This window comes from Planococcus citri, chromosome 1, assembly GCF_950023065.1.
Source record: "Planococcus citri chromosome 1, ihPlaCitr1.1, whole genome shotgun sequence".
Lineage (NCBI taxonomy): Eukaryota > Metazoa > Arthropoda > Insecta > Hemiptera > Pseudococcidae > Planococcus > Planococcus citri.
In genome coordinates, this window is record NC_088677.1 from 43,116,226 (window position 1) to 43,131,586 (window position 15,361).

At 33.7% G+C, this 15,361-nt stretch overlaps 4 protein-coding genes across 5 annotated transcripts in view; 2 read left to right on the forward strand and 2 right to left on the reverse strand.

Annotated features, from left to right (window-relative positions):
* Nucleotides 1–1,716: 1,716 nt before the first annotated feature.
* On the forward strand, nt 1,717–6,635 carry Mer (ezrin/radixin/moesin family protein merlin). Its single transcript, XM_065345120.1, has 12 exons — nt 1,717–2,170; nt 2,255–2,384; nt 2,460–2,665; nt 2,744–2,977; nt 3,054–3,263; nt 3,357–3,463; nt 3,547–3,676; nt 3,759–3,890; nt 3,970–4,164; nt 4,236–4,408; nt 4,495–4,654; nt 5,061–6,635. The coding sequence occupies exons 1-12, from the start codon at nt 2,075–2,077 to the stop codon at nt 5,109–5,111; spliced, it is 1,824 nt and encodes a 607-aa protein (XP_065201192.1). The 5' UTR covers nt 1,717–2,074; the 3' UTR covers nt 5,112–6,635.
* Nucleotides 6,626–11,240, reverse strand: LOC135832106 (phenoloxidase 1-like). Its single transcript, XM_065345119.1, has 14 exons — nt 11,184–11,240; nt 10,961–11,103; nt 10,106–10,858; nt 9,804–9,996; nt 9,503–9,726; nt 9,200–9,402; nt 8,823–8,973; nt 8,566–8,667; nt 8,222–8,383; nt 8,004–8,132; nt 7,734–7,922; nt 7,527–7,662; nt 7,225–7,457; nt 6,626–7,134 (listed from the first exon to the last, which is right to left on the reverse strand). The coding sequence occupies exons 3-14, from the start codon at nt 10,211–10,213 to the stop codon at nt 6,766–6,768; spliced, it is 2,199 nt and encodes a 732-aa protein (XP_065201191.1). The 5' UTR covers nt 10,214–10,858; nt 10,961–11,103; nt 11,184–11,240; the 3' UTR covers nt 6,626–6,765.
* sno (strawberry notch) overlaps nt 11,156–15,361 on the forward strand; it is a 47,140-nt gene continuing 42,934 nt past the window's right edge. Inside the window, exon 1 of the mRNA XM_065345117.1 lies at nt 11,156–11,159. The gene's annotated coding sequence lies outside the window, so the exon portion shown is untranslated. The remainder of the gene's footprint in view (nt 11,160–15,361) is intronic.
* On the reverse strand, nt 11,437–13,674 carry SF2 (splicing factor 2). Of its 2 annotated transcripts, none has more exons than XM_065345132.1 (5): nt 13,423–13,674; nt 13,076–13,263; nt 12,814–12,986; nt 12,573–12,745; nt 11,437–11,933 (listed from the first exon to the last, which is right to left on the reverse strand). In XM_065345132.1, exons 1-4 carry the CDS (start codon nt 13,581–13,583, stop codon nt 12,575–12,577), a joined length of 693 nt encoding a protein of 230 aa, XP_065201204.1. In that variant the 5' UTR covers nt 13,584–13,674; the 3' UTR covers nt 11,437–11,933; nt 12,573–12,574. The 2 variants fall into 2 exon arrangements, with proteins under 2 accessions (XP_065201204.1, XP_065201205.1); XM_065345133.1 differs by lacking the exon at nt 11,437–11,933 and adding an exon at nt 11,970–12,216.

The window sequence follows — 15,361 nt, forward strand, 5'->3', positions numbered from 1 at the left end:
AAATCAGACAAATGAAAACACTGAAAACTCATTTTAGTCATTTTTTTTGACTTCACTCAGGGTTGTTAAATTACCGTAATTTATTCGCTGGTAAAATACGGCGGTAAAATACGGTAAAATACGGTATTTTACCGTATTTTACCATCTTGAATAATGTAATGAACTTATAGTGTTCAACCCTTCAAAGGTTCAAACTTATAAAATTGTGTATTATTATATGATGGGTGGAAATTTCAATAATTTTCTGCTTGAAATTTGAAAACAATATGAAACTATGAAGGGGTTAAAAATTACATTAACAACACTTAAAAAACCTTGAAGTTACTGAAAATTACTAAAAATAAAAACTAAAAAGTGATGAAAGATGGCCAATGGGGAAAAATTAATTGTATAACCATTAACCAATAACCATAAAACTGGAAAGCAATAAAGCATGGATTAAAATTATAATTAAAAATTAAAATCATTCAAAATTGTCAACAAATCAAAAATTGACCAATTTGGTTATTTTAATGATTGAAATAACCAAAATTTAATGATTTTGAACTTTGAAGTACATTTTATTTTAATGACATTTCAATTGATTTCAACATGTTTTCACGATATGATGCCATTTGCCATTTTTTTTTAAGTTTTTGACCAATTGTGAATAATTTTCTGGGAATTGTTTGGTAATTTTCAAGACATTTTCCTGTTTATATGTAACATGCATCAATTATCATTAGCATTTATGCAAATTAATTGTAAATTTTGATGCCAATCATCTTCAGCTGTTGATTCATCCTTTCAACTTTCAAATAATGTGGCAAAAAATGCTTTTTGGTAATTTACGGTAAAATACGGTAATAAACTTTTGGTAAAATACCGTAAAATACGGTAAAATACCGCCGTAATTTACCGACATAAATTACCTTACAACCCTGACTTCACTTCAAATTTTCATAGCTAGAGCTACACAAATCAGAGTTTTTTAAGGGTTTGTTTTGTAATTTGTAACTAAAAAAATAACGAAAAAGGTAACAAAATTTTTCCGTTTTTTGTTACGTTACTTTCAGAAAAATATCGTTACGTTACGTTTCAGTTACACAACATCACATGATTAAAATAACGTTTTCGTTACAGTTCCGTTACCTGTAACGAAAAAAATTTCGTTATTTTCGTTTTTCGTTACAGTTACCGTTACGGGACGCCAACACTGAATTCAAAATTCAAATTTCTCATGTGAGCAGTGAGGTGGACTTTAAATTTCATTAAAACGCGCCTAATTCAACCATTTTTTTAAAATTTCGGGTATTTCAACATTTTCAACTTCAATTTTTGCTCAGAACATGAAAATTCTGATGTACTTTGAATGCAACCTTCTCTAAAACAAAAAAGAAAAATCGGAGCGGAACGGAACGCTAAACCGGAACGGAACGATATTTTTAATCGGAGCGGAACGATACAGGAAACCGGAACAGAATTATTTTTTATGTCGGAGCTGAACCCTGAACCCGGAACGAAATTCATTCCGCTCCGCATCCCTGAATGTTGCGAGAGAGTAGCACCCAATTCGCCGCGAGCGCTCTCTATAAGGCGGCGACGTCGTTACTGACGTTTCTGAAAGTACTAGATTTTCGTCTTCCCAAAATCAAAACTCAAATCGCGGTAAAATGTAAACAGCGTTATACACGCCATCTATAACAAGTTATGCGAACAAAGAACTTTTTTTTATCAATGAACTGAAACTTTTCAGAAAATTTTAAAAGTTGAACTGTTGAAGTCAATGGGGATTGGGGATTGAAAAAATTCTTCAGAAAATTCGAAAGTACCAAAGTGGCTTGTGTTGTGGTGTTTCAAATTCGGAATATTTTTGAAGTATCAGATTGGAAAATGATTTGAAATTGTTTGATGTTTCGCATTACTGTTTTGCTCTTCGCTCTTCATCTATTTGAGCGTATGATTTCATTTTCAATCAAATTTGTTTATCAACTTGATATGTTGTGTTGTTTTTCGCGTGTTTACGTATTTTCATCTGATTTTGCTGTTGTGTGAATTTTAAGTCATGTTTTAAGCAATGAATTTTTAAACCACCATGAAACAAAAGATGCCACCATTCAGACGAAAGAAAACCAAAACATTCCCGGTTAAAGTATGTACGCTAGATGCAGAATTAGAGTTCAATCTTGAAGTAAGTTTGTCAGATTTATCCATTGTTCTGCTTCACTTAACATCCAGACCATTTGTATCTAAAGAATTCTTCTTTGAATTATAGAACAAAGCCAGTGGACGTGAATTATTTGATTTAGTATGCCGCACTATTGGCCTCAGAGAAACGTGGTATTTCGGTTTGCAATTTCTAGACAACAAAGGTTTCATATCTTGGTTAAAATTTGATAAAAAAGGTAACTAATTCTGACTAGATGATTAATAGTAGTTGATAGCGCATTATTCGTTTTTATTTGCCTGTTTGTCCGCAGTTTTGGATCAGAATATAGCACAAGAATCGCCCGCTACTTTCATGTTCCTGGTGAAATTTTACCCGGAGGATGTCGCCGAAGAGTTGGTACAAGAAGTAACTCAACATTTATTCTTCCTCCAGGTTAAACAATCTATTTTGACCTGTGACAGTTATTGTCCCCCAGAAGCGTCTGTGTTACTCGCTTCTTATGCTGTTCAAGCCAAAGTTAGTAAATATTCCGTTCATTTGTGGGTACGTTTTTCTTGTATCTTTATAAAAATGTGATGTTATTAATTGTTTTAGTATGGAGATTACGATGAAGCAATGTATAAACCAGGTAATGGGATGTTGCCCATTGAAGAATTATTACCGCAGAGAGTCATCGACCAATATCAAATGACACCACAAATGTGGCAAGATAGGATCAAAATTTGGTACGCTGATCATCGAGGAATGTCTCAAGATGAGGCTGAAATGGAATATTTGAAAATAGCTCAAGATCTAGATATGTACGGTGTGAATTATTTCCCCATCAGTGTTAGTATTTGCCATTTACCTCATTACTACTTGTTGAACGATGTTCACATAGTAATAGTTCTTCTTTTCCTTTTAGAATAAAAAAGAAACCGATTTATGGCTGGGAGTTACCGCTTTAGGATTAAATATCTACGAAAAAAATAATAAACTGCAACCAAAAACCACATTTCCATGGTCTGAAATTCGGCATATCAGTTTTGACGATAAGAAATTCATAATAAAACCCATTCAAAAATCCGCTCCTAATTTTGTATTTTTTTCGCAAAAAGTCAGGATGAATAAACTTGTAAGTACATACATTTATTATGCGCTCGCGAAATTAGTTGAGACAAAATATATGTATTGTTTAAAAATAACTAAAAATTATTTACATTTCCAGATATTAGATTTGTGCATCGGTAATCATGATTTATTTATGAAACGTAGAAAACCGGACTCTATGGAAGTGCAACAAATGAAAGCTCAAGCCAAAGAAGAGAAAGCAAGGTATATTTAACTTTTTTAGCTGAAATATTCCGCAATCATTTACTGTTCATGATTGTTTTATGTTAACCTCGTTTCTAACATAGGCGATCTCGAGAACGTAATAAACTAGCTCGAGAAAAACAATTAAGAGAAGCAGCTGAAAGGGAAAAAGCAGCTATGGAACAAAGGTTAATTCAATATCAAGAAGAAATACGACTAGCGAACGAAGCATTAGTAAGGCACTCGCATCATAACTTCATGTTTCGTATTACGCATAAATTTCGAAATTACATCATCATGTATCTTTACTTCGCAGAGAAGATCAGAAGAAACTGCTGATTTATTAGCAGAAAAATCTCGTGTAGCTGAAGAAGAAGCGCTATTATTAGGCCAGAAAGCCTCCGAAGCTGAACACGAAATCACCAGAATCCGCTTAACTGCGTTGAAGGTTGTTTTTGAAAATCTTACTCCAAATAATTTATTCATCGTAAATTTTTGAAATTTATTTATCTTTATTGAATTCATAGACCGAAGAAGAGAAAGTTCAACTTGAACGTAAAACTCGCGAAGCTGAACAGTTAACTGCTAGACTAGTGGATGAGTCCGAACGTAGAGCGGCTGAAGCTAATAGGCTCAAAGAAGAATTATTAAAGGCCAGATTAGCCGAAAAACAAGCTAAAGAGAAGTTACTCGAGTTCCTATCTCATAATTACATCAACACTGTGAGAATTAATTCCTTTTAAGCTATTCTTGCAAATTTATAGTCACAGTGTTTTTTTTTTTTTTATTGCAGAATGCTCAAAATCTGTACGCAAGTCCTAGTCCTATTTTAACTGTTCAATCGGATCTTCATACGTTACGTTTAGACTCAGAAAATACTGCATTGTCAGTTTCCGATCTAACATCGTACGATCTTATTGCGGAAAATGACATGCAGCAACTTTCCCTCGAAATTGAAAAAGAAAGGTTTGCGCATATTCACTAATATTGTGTGGTTTTTCAATTTTACATACTTAACTTGTATGTAACGCTCATTTTTGTCTTATTTTCAGAGTGGACTATTTGGAAAAAAGTAAACATCTTCAAGACCAGTTGAGAGACCTTAGGTCAGAAATTGAAGTGTTAAAAGTTGGCGAGAAGCAATCAGAATTCGATATTATTCACGACGAACAAGTTAGAATGGGCGAAAATAAATATTCAACGCTTAAAAGGGTAAATCAGCTACTTCCTTTATTTTTTTTTCATACCCAAAAATTGCAGTGTGATAAATATAAATCAAATGTATGTTTCATTTTCAACGTAATGCAATGGAAACTAACTTTCATTTATCCAGTCGGAACGTTGCTTTTTAACAAGATAAGGCTAGAGAAAAGTATTTCTGTATCCGATATACTTTTTGTATCTAATTTTGTCCAACGTTACTCTTAGAATTAAACACTTTATGTTTTATTAGTTGCATAGCTTACTTTTCAGGATATCTACAAGGTAAGTGCGATAACTGAAGAAATACATAATACAGTGTGCTATGTAGGTCTAGGTATAGATTATCATTTTAAAGTGTGGCCAATTTTTCTTCTTTTTTTAATACTTTATTATTCATTTTCCATGTTTGTTCTAGGTAAAATCGGGCTCAACCAAATCACGTGTTGCATTTTTTGAAGAATTATAGCCTGATTAGTTTTTAGGTAAACTGAAAAAATTTGAAATGAGCTCATACTTAATGTTGGTTAAGCAGCTTACAAAACTTGATTGTAGCATGATTGATAATTTTGTTACTCTTATACAAAGTGCCTTAATATTCGTATTTTTTTGAAAGAATCAAATTAGGACACTTACACGTACCAAGGTATACTTATATGTTGCGTCTCGTTTTATTAAGTTTTTTTTTTTCTATTTCATTTGTAATTATTTATTGTGATGAACGTAAGTACTGGATTAATCAAAACTCATAATAGTGAGGTGTTTTTTAACTTTTCGAAAATTATGTTACTCTGATTCAAACATCATCATTTTTATTTCTTTTATTGCCTACTTAAATGTATTACGGATGTGAATTTTTAAGATTGGTGTTTATTCAACTTTCAACGTTTTGATCTTTATCAATTTTTTTAATAACTAGGTACCTTTATTCATTTTCTAGTGTTATATCGAGGAATAATATGTATTATATATATTTATTGCGAGTTGAAAAGGGAGATTTCAAATCATATTACGGAAAAACTCATTTTACCATTATTATAATTAGATTTTTATGACTTAGGTATGATGTTTTCTTTTTCATGATTATAAACGACGACCTTTTATATGTGATGAGACATTTAGTTGTAAATGCATCAGCACTATTTTATGATACTGATTTTTTGAAACTTGATTTCATTATCGAAATTTAGTTATTCACGAAGAGACACGAAAACATTTTTAATTTACCGATAAACGTTACCGCTTGTTGTTGCTTTTAATTTTTGTTTCATCAGTTTTATAATGGTTTAAAGTCTCGAATAGAGTAGAGTAGGTATTACGTTAACTAGCATTCGTGGTTTTGATTATGTATGATTTAGCAGTTATGCTGTTGTTTAAAAGGTTTGAAAACTTATTTTTAGTTGAACAGTCGAAAGCATTCCGTTACACTTAATTTTATGTACATTATGATGAACGCTTGAGGAATTCGTTCAAATTGAAAACAGTTACATCGTTAAATAAACATAACTACTTAACGGTTTATTTTAATTATATGTATGTTCTATTTATCGTTTTCTAAATTTCCCGATAAGATATTAAATTACTATTAGAAGCATTCTTACATTCGTATTGGATAATTTTGATACTTAAAAATCCATCAGTGAATGATTCTTGCCGAAATTTTCATTGTTTACTGGAAAATGGAAGTATTGAAATGGGAGTTTTTCGTATCGAGCACACTTGATTTTTAATTTTTAGAAACTTGACTCATAGTAGTTTATTCTAATGCGCTGGCTAAATTAATCTCGAATGCGTAGAACATATTATGCTTAAAGCAGAATTTTGTGCGCGATTATTAATAATTTATTTTACAGTTCATTACTTTACGCATCGCTGGTTTTGATTACATATATACATGTATATGATTGTTGGATTGTAAGTTTTTCAAATAAAATTGTTCATTTTTTAATATCGTAGGAATCCCTGATTAGAAAAATAAAACAATTTTTCCTAATATTTTCATTTTATTTTAAAATATAGAATAGCTGGGTGAACATACGAGTAGTTTAATGATTATGTAAAATATATGTATTCAGGCTGGTACCCGATTCAAATTTTTGAAAATGAATAATTTGATTCATTATTCAGGGTCTTCCTCCAGGTCTTTGCGGCTGGCTCGGTCTAGTTGGGGGTTGATTAGATTGTCCTCGATTAGCTTGGCCTTGACCTTGTCCTTGTCCCTGACCTTGTCCTTGTCCTTGTCCCTGGGAACCCTGCCCTTGTGTTGGTCGTGAAGGCAAAGCAGCTACAATTCTGTTACTAAACCGAATAGTAATGTTTTGCACAAACATGTTACTGGTTACAAACTGAGCCAGTGTGTTCACTCCCAGTCGTGGCGCTCTATCGAAAGGATAACCCATTGCTCTTCTGTCAGGGTAACGACCATTTCTCAATCCGCAATAGCTTTGTGCGTCATCACAGCCCGGACTTCCAGCGTTACTGTCCTGCTGAACCTGATTGAAAAACGACAGAAACAGTTTTCAGAGAAATTGTGATTTTGAAAACACTTCATCTGACACGTTTTTTTTTTGAACTCCGCTCACCACATCATTTCGATTATCTGAAATCATTACGAATAAATCGCAAGGATATCCTTCTGCGTTTCCTTTAGCGATTAACATATGTTGTGGCCATCCGCAACCGCAATAATTGAAATTCTCTAAACTTTCGCCTCCTGATGGACGATTAGTGGTTAAATTTCTGAAGGTTTGTTCATATGGAATGGTAACGGTGGACTCGATTGAACGTCTTTCGATTGTGTTAGAACCACTTCTCACTAAAATGAATAAAAAACTGATCAATATATCCTCTTCGATTATTTCAGTTTCAAGTCTACCGTACTCACGTGTTGTTGTGAATCTGTCCAATTCTACAAATAATCCTCTCTGATTTGTGAATAAAATCGTTTGAGCACGTTCATCCAATCTCGGAGCAATGAAGATTCTCACAGTACCGAGACGCTGAGCTCCACTATTTTCAACCTAATACGAGCGTTTCTTGGTACAAAATTAATTGAAGACGAAAAAAAGAAAAAAGAAATAGGGATATTTACTCTGATTCGGTAGGTAAATGGAGCATGCTGCAGATGAGTTAATCGAGCGAAAACTGAACCCCTTGGCGTAAAATCTAAACCACGAGATAAGTCGATGTCGTTCTGCTGCCAAAAAGTATTCAGTTCATTAGTACGCGCTCCTTCAGTAATGACTTCGACACCAGCTATGCGAACACCATCAAAGCTCAACTGCAGTTCAATTATTAATATAATTAATTTTTAATTATTCAAATATACAAAGACGGCGATAATTTTTATTCAATTTATTACTTGTTGAACAGTATATGGGCTGAGGGTGGTTTTATATTCTTGGAATATATCATCCATATAGGCGTGGAATGTATAAAAAACTGGATCTCTCATGGCGGTTGTTGGATCTCCAATAACTCCAAATGTTTCCTAAGGTTGTAAAAGATAAGATAGGTACATTTATACGTAGATGTATTTTTTCATTTGTTGCCTTTGAACTACCTAATTGAACTTATTACCAAAAATCTGTTATCCGGGTCATGTACATATGAGAGCATAACATGGCCCATATTATGCATATCTCCATAGCGATTACGATTAACGCTGAGAAGACTAGCTTCGATTAAGTTACCAAGAATGTCGATTCCTTCGGTTTCTGTAAGTGGTATGTCTCGTTGACCCTGGAACGGAATCATACAATTGGTAGGTAATCATTTTTACAAAAAAAATACGTTGACGAACAATGCATAAATTTTTGAATTATGAGTAAGTTATGCTAATGAAACGTCTTATTGTAGCATGGAATACTTTTGGTAGGTAATTATTAATAGTAACATAGTAAAATATGAACGAAACCACTTACGTCATTTACGAAACCATCGAAAATAGCGTTGACAATTCGGTCTCTCCATCTTTCTAAATCCTGAACGTCAATTTGTATTTGGTCATCTGCTCTGTTTACGTCCTAAAAAAGAGCAATAGGCAACGTTTGAAAAATTAGGTTATGAGGTAATGAAGTCGAGTAATCATTTCTCTCTCATAAACTAGCGATCGATTTAAATATAGGTAGGTATTGAATTAAAAATAAAGCTGACATTTCAAGATTATAAATTATCTTACGTTTAGCGATGAATTTGGTTGCCTAGCTGGGTACACTCTGCTTGCCACAACGCTATCCAATTTCGGGAAATATCCTTCTGCAATGGGTTCACGCCAATTTACGAATCTTTTAGTTCTTGGTAAACCATTGCTAAAACGCTCGAAATTGTACCTGAAAACCGGTTCCTTATAGTAGTAGCTTTTTACACAAGGTAAAGTACATAGGTAGGTAATTTTAATAATACGCTTGAACATATGTAGGCCTATGTAATTCTTTCCGTGATATAAGTAGGTAGAGGCACAAACGGTACGAGCAAAGTAGCCTATACACACTAGGCGCTTTGGTGAAAAGGCTGCATGGGAGCATGGGGCTTTTGCCAATGAATATTCAGACCTACCTGGCTAAAATTTGTTGATGCATATAGTAAAACAATTCACCACGTCTATCTTTTCTGACAATGTTAATTGGTCCGTCGAATGGATAAACCAAATGCCAGTGCCAATGATGTAAATTAATTCCAACATCTTCTCTGAAATACGCGACACGATGTTCAGGATCGAGATCACTGGCAGTATAGTCACGCGGTACTTCAATCGGTAGCTATAGGCAGTAAAATATTCCCGTTCACCGTCAGTTTCGCTTTGAAAACTAAAACTGCTCAACTGATTTCTTTCATTGCCTATACTGGGGTACTACTTACTCTCGAGCCTGATGGAATGACTCCGACTTCTTCTCTGGCTCTACCAATAATTCCTCCATCAACGTACAATTCGGGGAAAACTTCGCAATGAGATGGTAGCGGTACATTTCTGGTATCCGAACGATGTAAAATGGCTACAGAAGCGGCATAAACGAACACATATGGGTTGACTCGTTCTCTACAGTACACACAGGCTGATAAAAACTGATCGACGTTGGGCATACCTGTAAAAAAGTTGTAAATTTATTTCGTATGGAATGTGGTGACACCATCAAGTTTTGATTTACTATTATTTTATTACTCATTAGCACTTCGATTATCTTCACCGCGCATTTTCGATGGGATGGATTGAAAATACTGAAATTAGCATGCCGATCGAGCAATGTGGCTTCGGAAATATCTGGTATACGCACATTTTGCACTGGAATTACTTGACCGGAATTTGTAGGAAATCTGGTTTGAATCGCTTGCGCTATCGCTTTATAACGATCCGGCTGAAATTTAATAATCATCAATTTTATAACCGTATAACTACCTGCTTCTGTCGCGATCGGAACAATAAATTTTAAAAGTACCTAGATGAAGGATAATAGTATCTCTTACCCAATAGTCGGTTGGAACTTCAAAATTGTAATCTTCACGACCGATAAATAAAGGTTCGGTGGGACGATCGAATAAAAACGGTATACTACTTGATGCTGACTGAGACATTTTTAAAATATCCAATTCACAATGTTAGCATAAACTTTGTAATAAAATTTAGATGATCAAGTAATCCTAGTATACCTCAAGGGTGAGATGAAATGTCTTTCTTCACATTTCTGTGGAATATATAAATGTTTTCTCTTTTATTTTTCGAAGAGAAAACCACATTTGTGGTTAATGCAAGTAAGGATATCCTGAGATTAACGAAACAGGATGTGATAAATGCAATGAAACCACAAAAATATTATTGATCATGTAAGCATATCACAACTGTAATTCAGTGGTGTAGATAGAAGTCCGACCATACTTTTATGCTATCAATTTTTTGAAATTATCTTTGTTCTTTGAAGTACGTCTTTGTTATTTTTTTTCTGCATTGGTAGGTACACTTCAGCGGGAACCAAATTGACTATCGCATTGAAAACGTACCTTTTCCGAATCAAAGAGGCTAATACATTAACTCATATTTCAATTTTTTTTTTCAAAGACTCGACGCAGAGTATGTACTTGGAATTTGTTTCCTTCTAGTAAGCAAATTGAAGTTGAATGTGGTCGTTCAGCGATTATAGCAGTCACTCAGAAAATTATTGCATTGTTGTAACGGATGAGTGCTTGAAGGTCGAAATGAAAATAATTTCATTTTTAAAATACCTGTAGAAGGATTTTTTCATTATTTCAGTAACAGGGTTTCGCCAATTATTATAATTATTACCATTGTTGCAATAAACGAAAAGAAAACCAACATTAATATACCTAGCATTTATTTAAAGAAATTTTGACATAATTTATTCATCCACGATGGCATTCCGTCTACTGTCTGATAAATATGTAGGTTGCTTTCAGTTGAACGCAACACTTATCCATGTTTCTACTTCATGGCATTTTTCATACCATGCCTAAAATGTAAAAAAAATAAAAGATTTAATAATGCTAGTATCGAGAGAATAATAAAGTAATAATTAATGAATGTACTCACATTAAAGTGTATCATAACATTATTTTCAATGATCTCCATAAATATTCAGACCTAAATTCACACAACATGAATTATTTTCATGAAATAATAGAACGAGAAAGTAATTTATATGAAACGAAAGTTCATCTCGCATATCACGCATCCTAATCATGCTAATTTATAAAAAACAAATTCAACATTCAGAATGCATTAGCAAACGAATATGACTACATAACATGAATTTTCGATTTGAATGTCAATGAAAGATCAAAAATAAACGCAATAAAATAGAAATATATCGAAAATAGGGTACAGGTGTTACAAAGATGTTACAAGAGAAAGCCCTGATGCTTCTGAAATTCTGCCAGATAACAGGATTTGGACTTTCAATTCATTGTGAATAGCTGACAACTCGAACGAAAGGTACAAAAGAACAGTTGAAGTAGAACAAGAACATGTTATAAGCATGGCACAATTTTCATAAAAATCCAATGTTACTTTCACAATTCCTCAGCTATCCAATATCCAAAATCCCTTCTCCTGATAATATTATCCTCCAATCAGTATCCCCCGAAGAATCACTCTATTCGGTCCAGGTCCACACTTAGCGTATCCTACTGAAAAATATTTCGGTCCAAATCCACAATTCGGATGAAAGTCCGTCCATATTCTTTAAGTATCATACAAAATCTTTCAAAAAGTCCTTCCTTAAAAGTGAATATCCAATTCTTATCCAATTTGAAATTAATCCATATGAATAGGATGAGTGTGCTATCCATTAGGACAAAAAAAACATACACAATACGGTTAGTTATTTTACGATAATGTAATTCTATCATGTACTGTGTCTATCTTACAAAAACATTACAATGGTGAAGTTACGATAAATTAGCCTAGAATATAATTTAAGAGAGAAAGAAAAATGCAAATTCAACGATATTTAATATAGGCATGTTCTTCCAAAAAAAGCTGTATTGGTGAACACCTTTAGCTGAAAAAATAGCCCATCCATATTGACGTAATTGAATGTTTGTTTACCCATGTCACATCTTCACTGAGTAACACAATGCAAATAAAAATATAAAAGATAGGGAAAACTAAATTACAAGGATTTAATAAATTATGGGTAACATTAAAAAGTCAAAATATGATAATAAACCAGTTACGCGTAATGCAGAATCGTATTTCAAACAGTGATTTTAAATAATTATTTATACCGATCAGCAGACGTCACACCAACAAATTTGACGCATTTTTAAAAATGAAAATTCAAAGCTAAGGTGACGTAGTAGTAAAAGTAAAAAATGAAAAAAATTTTGGTTCATTTTCATCTTACTCAGTTCAACAGGAATATGGAAATTTATCAAAAATACATAACTCTAAAACGTCGAATTATAAATAAATTCTTACATTTATGAACGAGATCTGGAATATGACCGTCTGACGGGAGAATACGTCGGTGTTCCACGTCTACGAGCAACTGGGCTGAAACTTCTTGATCTCGACCGACCTCTACTCGGATAAGGACTTTCACTGCCCCCGTTGCTATGGCCTTCTTTAACTCGAATGTAAGCTACTTCACCCTAAATGAGTGCAATTGATAAATCAAACCGCTACTCTTAACCAATAATTTCAAGAAAATGAATCTTACTTCATGTGATCTGAACCTAGAATCATCCAGTTTGCGCAGAGCATACTTCATATCATCATATCGTATGAATTCCACTACACCAGTTCCATCTTTGAACACATCGGCATAACATACATCACCCGCTTCTCTCATGTGATCTTTTAAATCTTGCCAACTGCCAGAAGGCGGCAATCCTACATAGGCGAATCAATCAATGAGTTGAGTACACTAACGGATTATGAACTTAATCAATTCAGCTGATTATGTAAACAAGGATACTCACCGGTAACAACAACACGATGATTGGTTCTTCGAGTGGGAGGACCACGATTACTTCCGCGTCCACCGCCACTACCTCGGCCGCCACCGCTTCTATAATTACTAGGACCAGTCCCACGAGGAAATTCAACTCTTAATCTGTATCCGTCATAGTCATATCCGTCTCGGGCATGCACAGCATCTTCAGCATCTCTGAATAACCAAAAAGAATTCAGTTCACCAGCCCGCAAACAGGAATAATATTTCAATTACAAAATTTGCATATCAATATTCTCGACAAAATATACGACAGGCTATATTTTTCCTGGAATGATTATTTGAGTAAATACACTTCCGCTATCAGACGATTACCTGGCATCTTCAAATTCAACGAATGCAAATGGCGGTCCTCTTCTATTTTTCAAATCGACGAATAAAACTTTACCGAACTTATAAAACAAATCTTGAATGTCTTTGGTACGAATATCAGGTGGTAAATTTCCGACATAAATACGACAATCGTTCCGCGACATGATAATCAATTACAAAAACTTTAAAAAATGACAGTAAAAGTTACTACAAAATCAAAAATGTCACTAACGATACATATTTTTTGCTTTGCGCAAGTTCAACAGAAAAAAAAAATACAAAAATTTTGAAAAACAAAATAAAAATAACAGTGTTGCCAATGTTGCCAAATGCTAAATTTCATCTTATCTCAGACTCAGGGCCGGTAATTAACAGGTAATTACACGATTTGCACTCAGTATTTTGCTTTTTGAAAAATATTAAATGAGACCACCTCATGTGTTAGAATGGACAAGTATTAGAATGGTCAAGTGGTAGAAAAAGAGGGAAAAAAAGGGAAAAATATTTTTGTTGCCAACCCACTTTGTTTGGAGAAGAAAATTTTGTAAATTAAAATGAAAAGTAAAGCCCAAGTATTAGAATGGTCAAGTTGTAGAATAGTCAAGTATTAGAATGGACAAGTGTTAGAAAATACAAATATCAGCATGGACTCGGAGAATGTGAGAATTAGGCGAGGCGAAGCCGAGCCGTTTAAAATTTATATTTCATTCAATGAGCATTACTCCCCTTGGTGAGTTCAGACGGAGGCTGGACATTACCGTGTATGTAGACAGTACCTGCGGTAGTTTCTAAAAAAACTGTACTCACCGAGGCCGAAGGCCGAGGGAAGTTAACAGACATAGTATGAACAACAAAGCGACCCGCGCAACCGAGGCGAAGCCGAGGTGAGCGGACACAACGCCCCCCAACCCTGAAAACGGCTACCCTTGTACCCTATTATCCAAAAAAGTAGTAAGTCTAAGTACCACTTCCTCATCCTCTTATAACAGATTGCTCTTTTCCCCTTATTTTTCAAATACTTGACCATTCTAATACTTGACTATTCTACAACTTGACCATTCTAATACTTGGGCTTTACTTTTCATTTTAATTATTTTACAAAATTTTCTTCTCCAAACAAAGTGGGTTGGCAACAAAAATATTTTTCCCTTTTTTTCCCTCTTTTTCTACAACTTGACCATTCTAATACTTGGCCATTCTAACACAAGAGGTGGTACCTATTAAATATTTAAATAAAAAAAAATATAAATATTAAAATAATTCAATAATATTTCATTTCATTCATTTATTTTATTTTTTTTATTTTTTTTAAATTTTACTACATATAAAGAATCTGTACAATTTTTCATAATTTACTTGTTTTTTATTCAATAAATTAAATTTTCAATATAACACTGGATCAACACCACCTATAGTAAAAGGCCTGGGCGCAGAAAAAGTTCTCGAAGGTGGCAACGTCGCAAGGAGGCTGAGACTTACATGGTGTCTTACGGAAAAAGCACCATTTTCTTGTTTTTCGCGAATTTTTCAAAATTTTGAATGGGCACATGGGTGTTTAAGGCATGAAAAATGATCTATTTTTTACGCTCTACAACGTCATCTTTCATTTGAAGCTCTAGCACTCATCAATCAAAAGATATAAAAGCTCAAAGCTCAAAAATCACAAATACCGAACTTTTGAATGAATGTTTCTCAAAATTTTGATCGAGCACATGGGTGTTTGAAACATGAAAAATAATCTACGTTTCACGCTCTACAATTTGGTTTTTTCCCGAAAGCTCTAGCATCAATAGATCAAAAGTTGTGTAAGTTCAAAGTTGAGCTTTTTTCTAACTTTTGATCTATTGATGCTAGAGCTTTCGGGAAAAAACCAAATTGTAGAGCGTGAAACGTAGATTATTTTTCATGTTTCAAACACCCATGTGCTCGATCAAAATTTTGA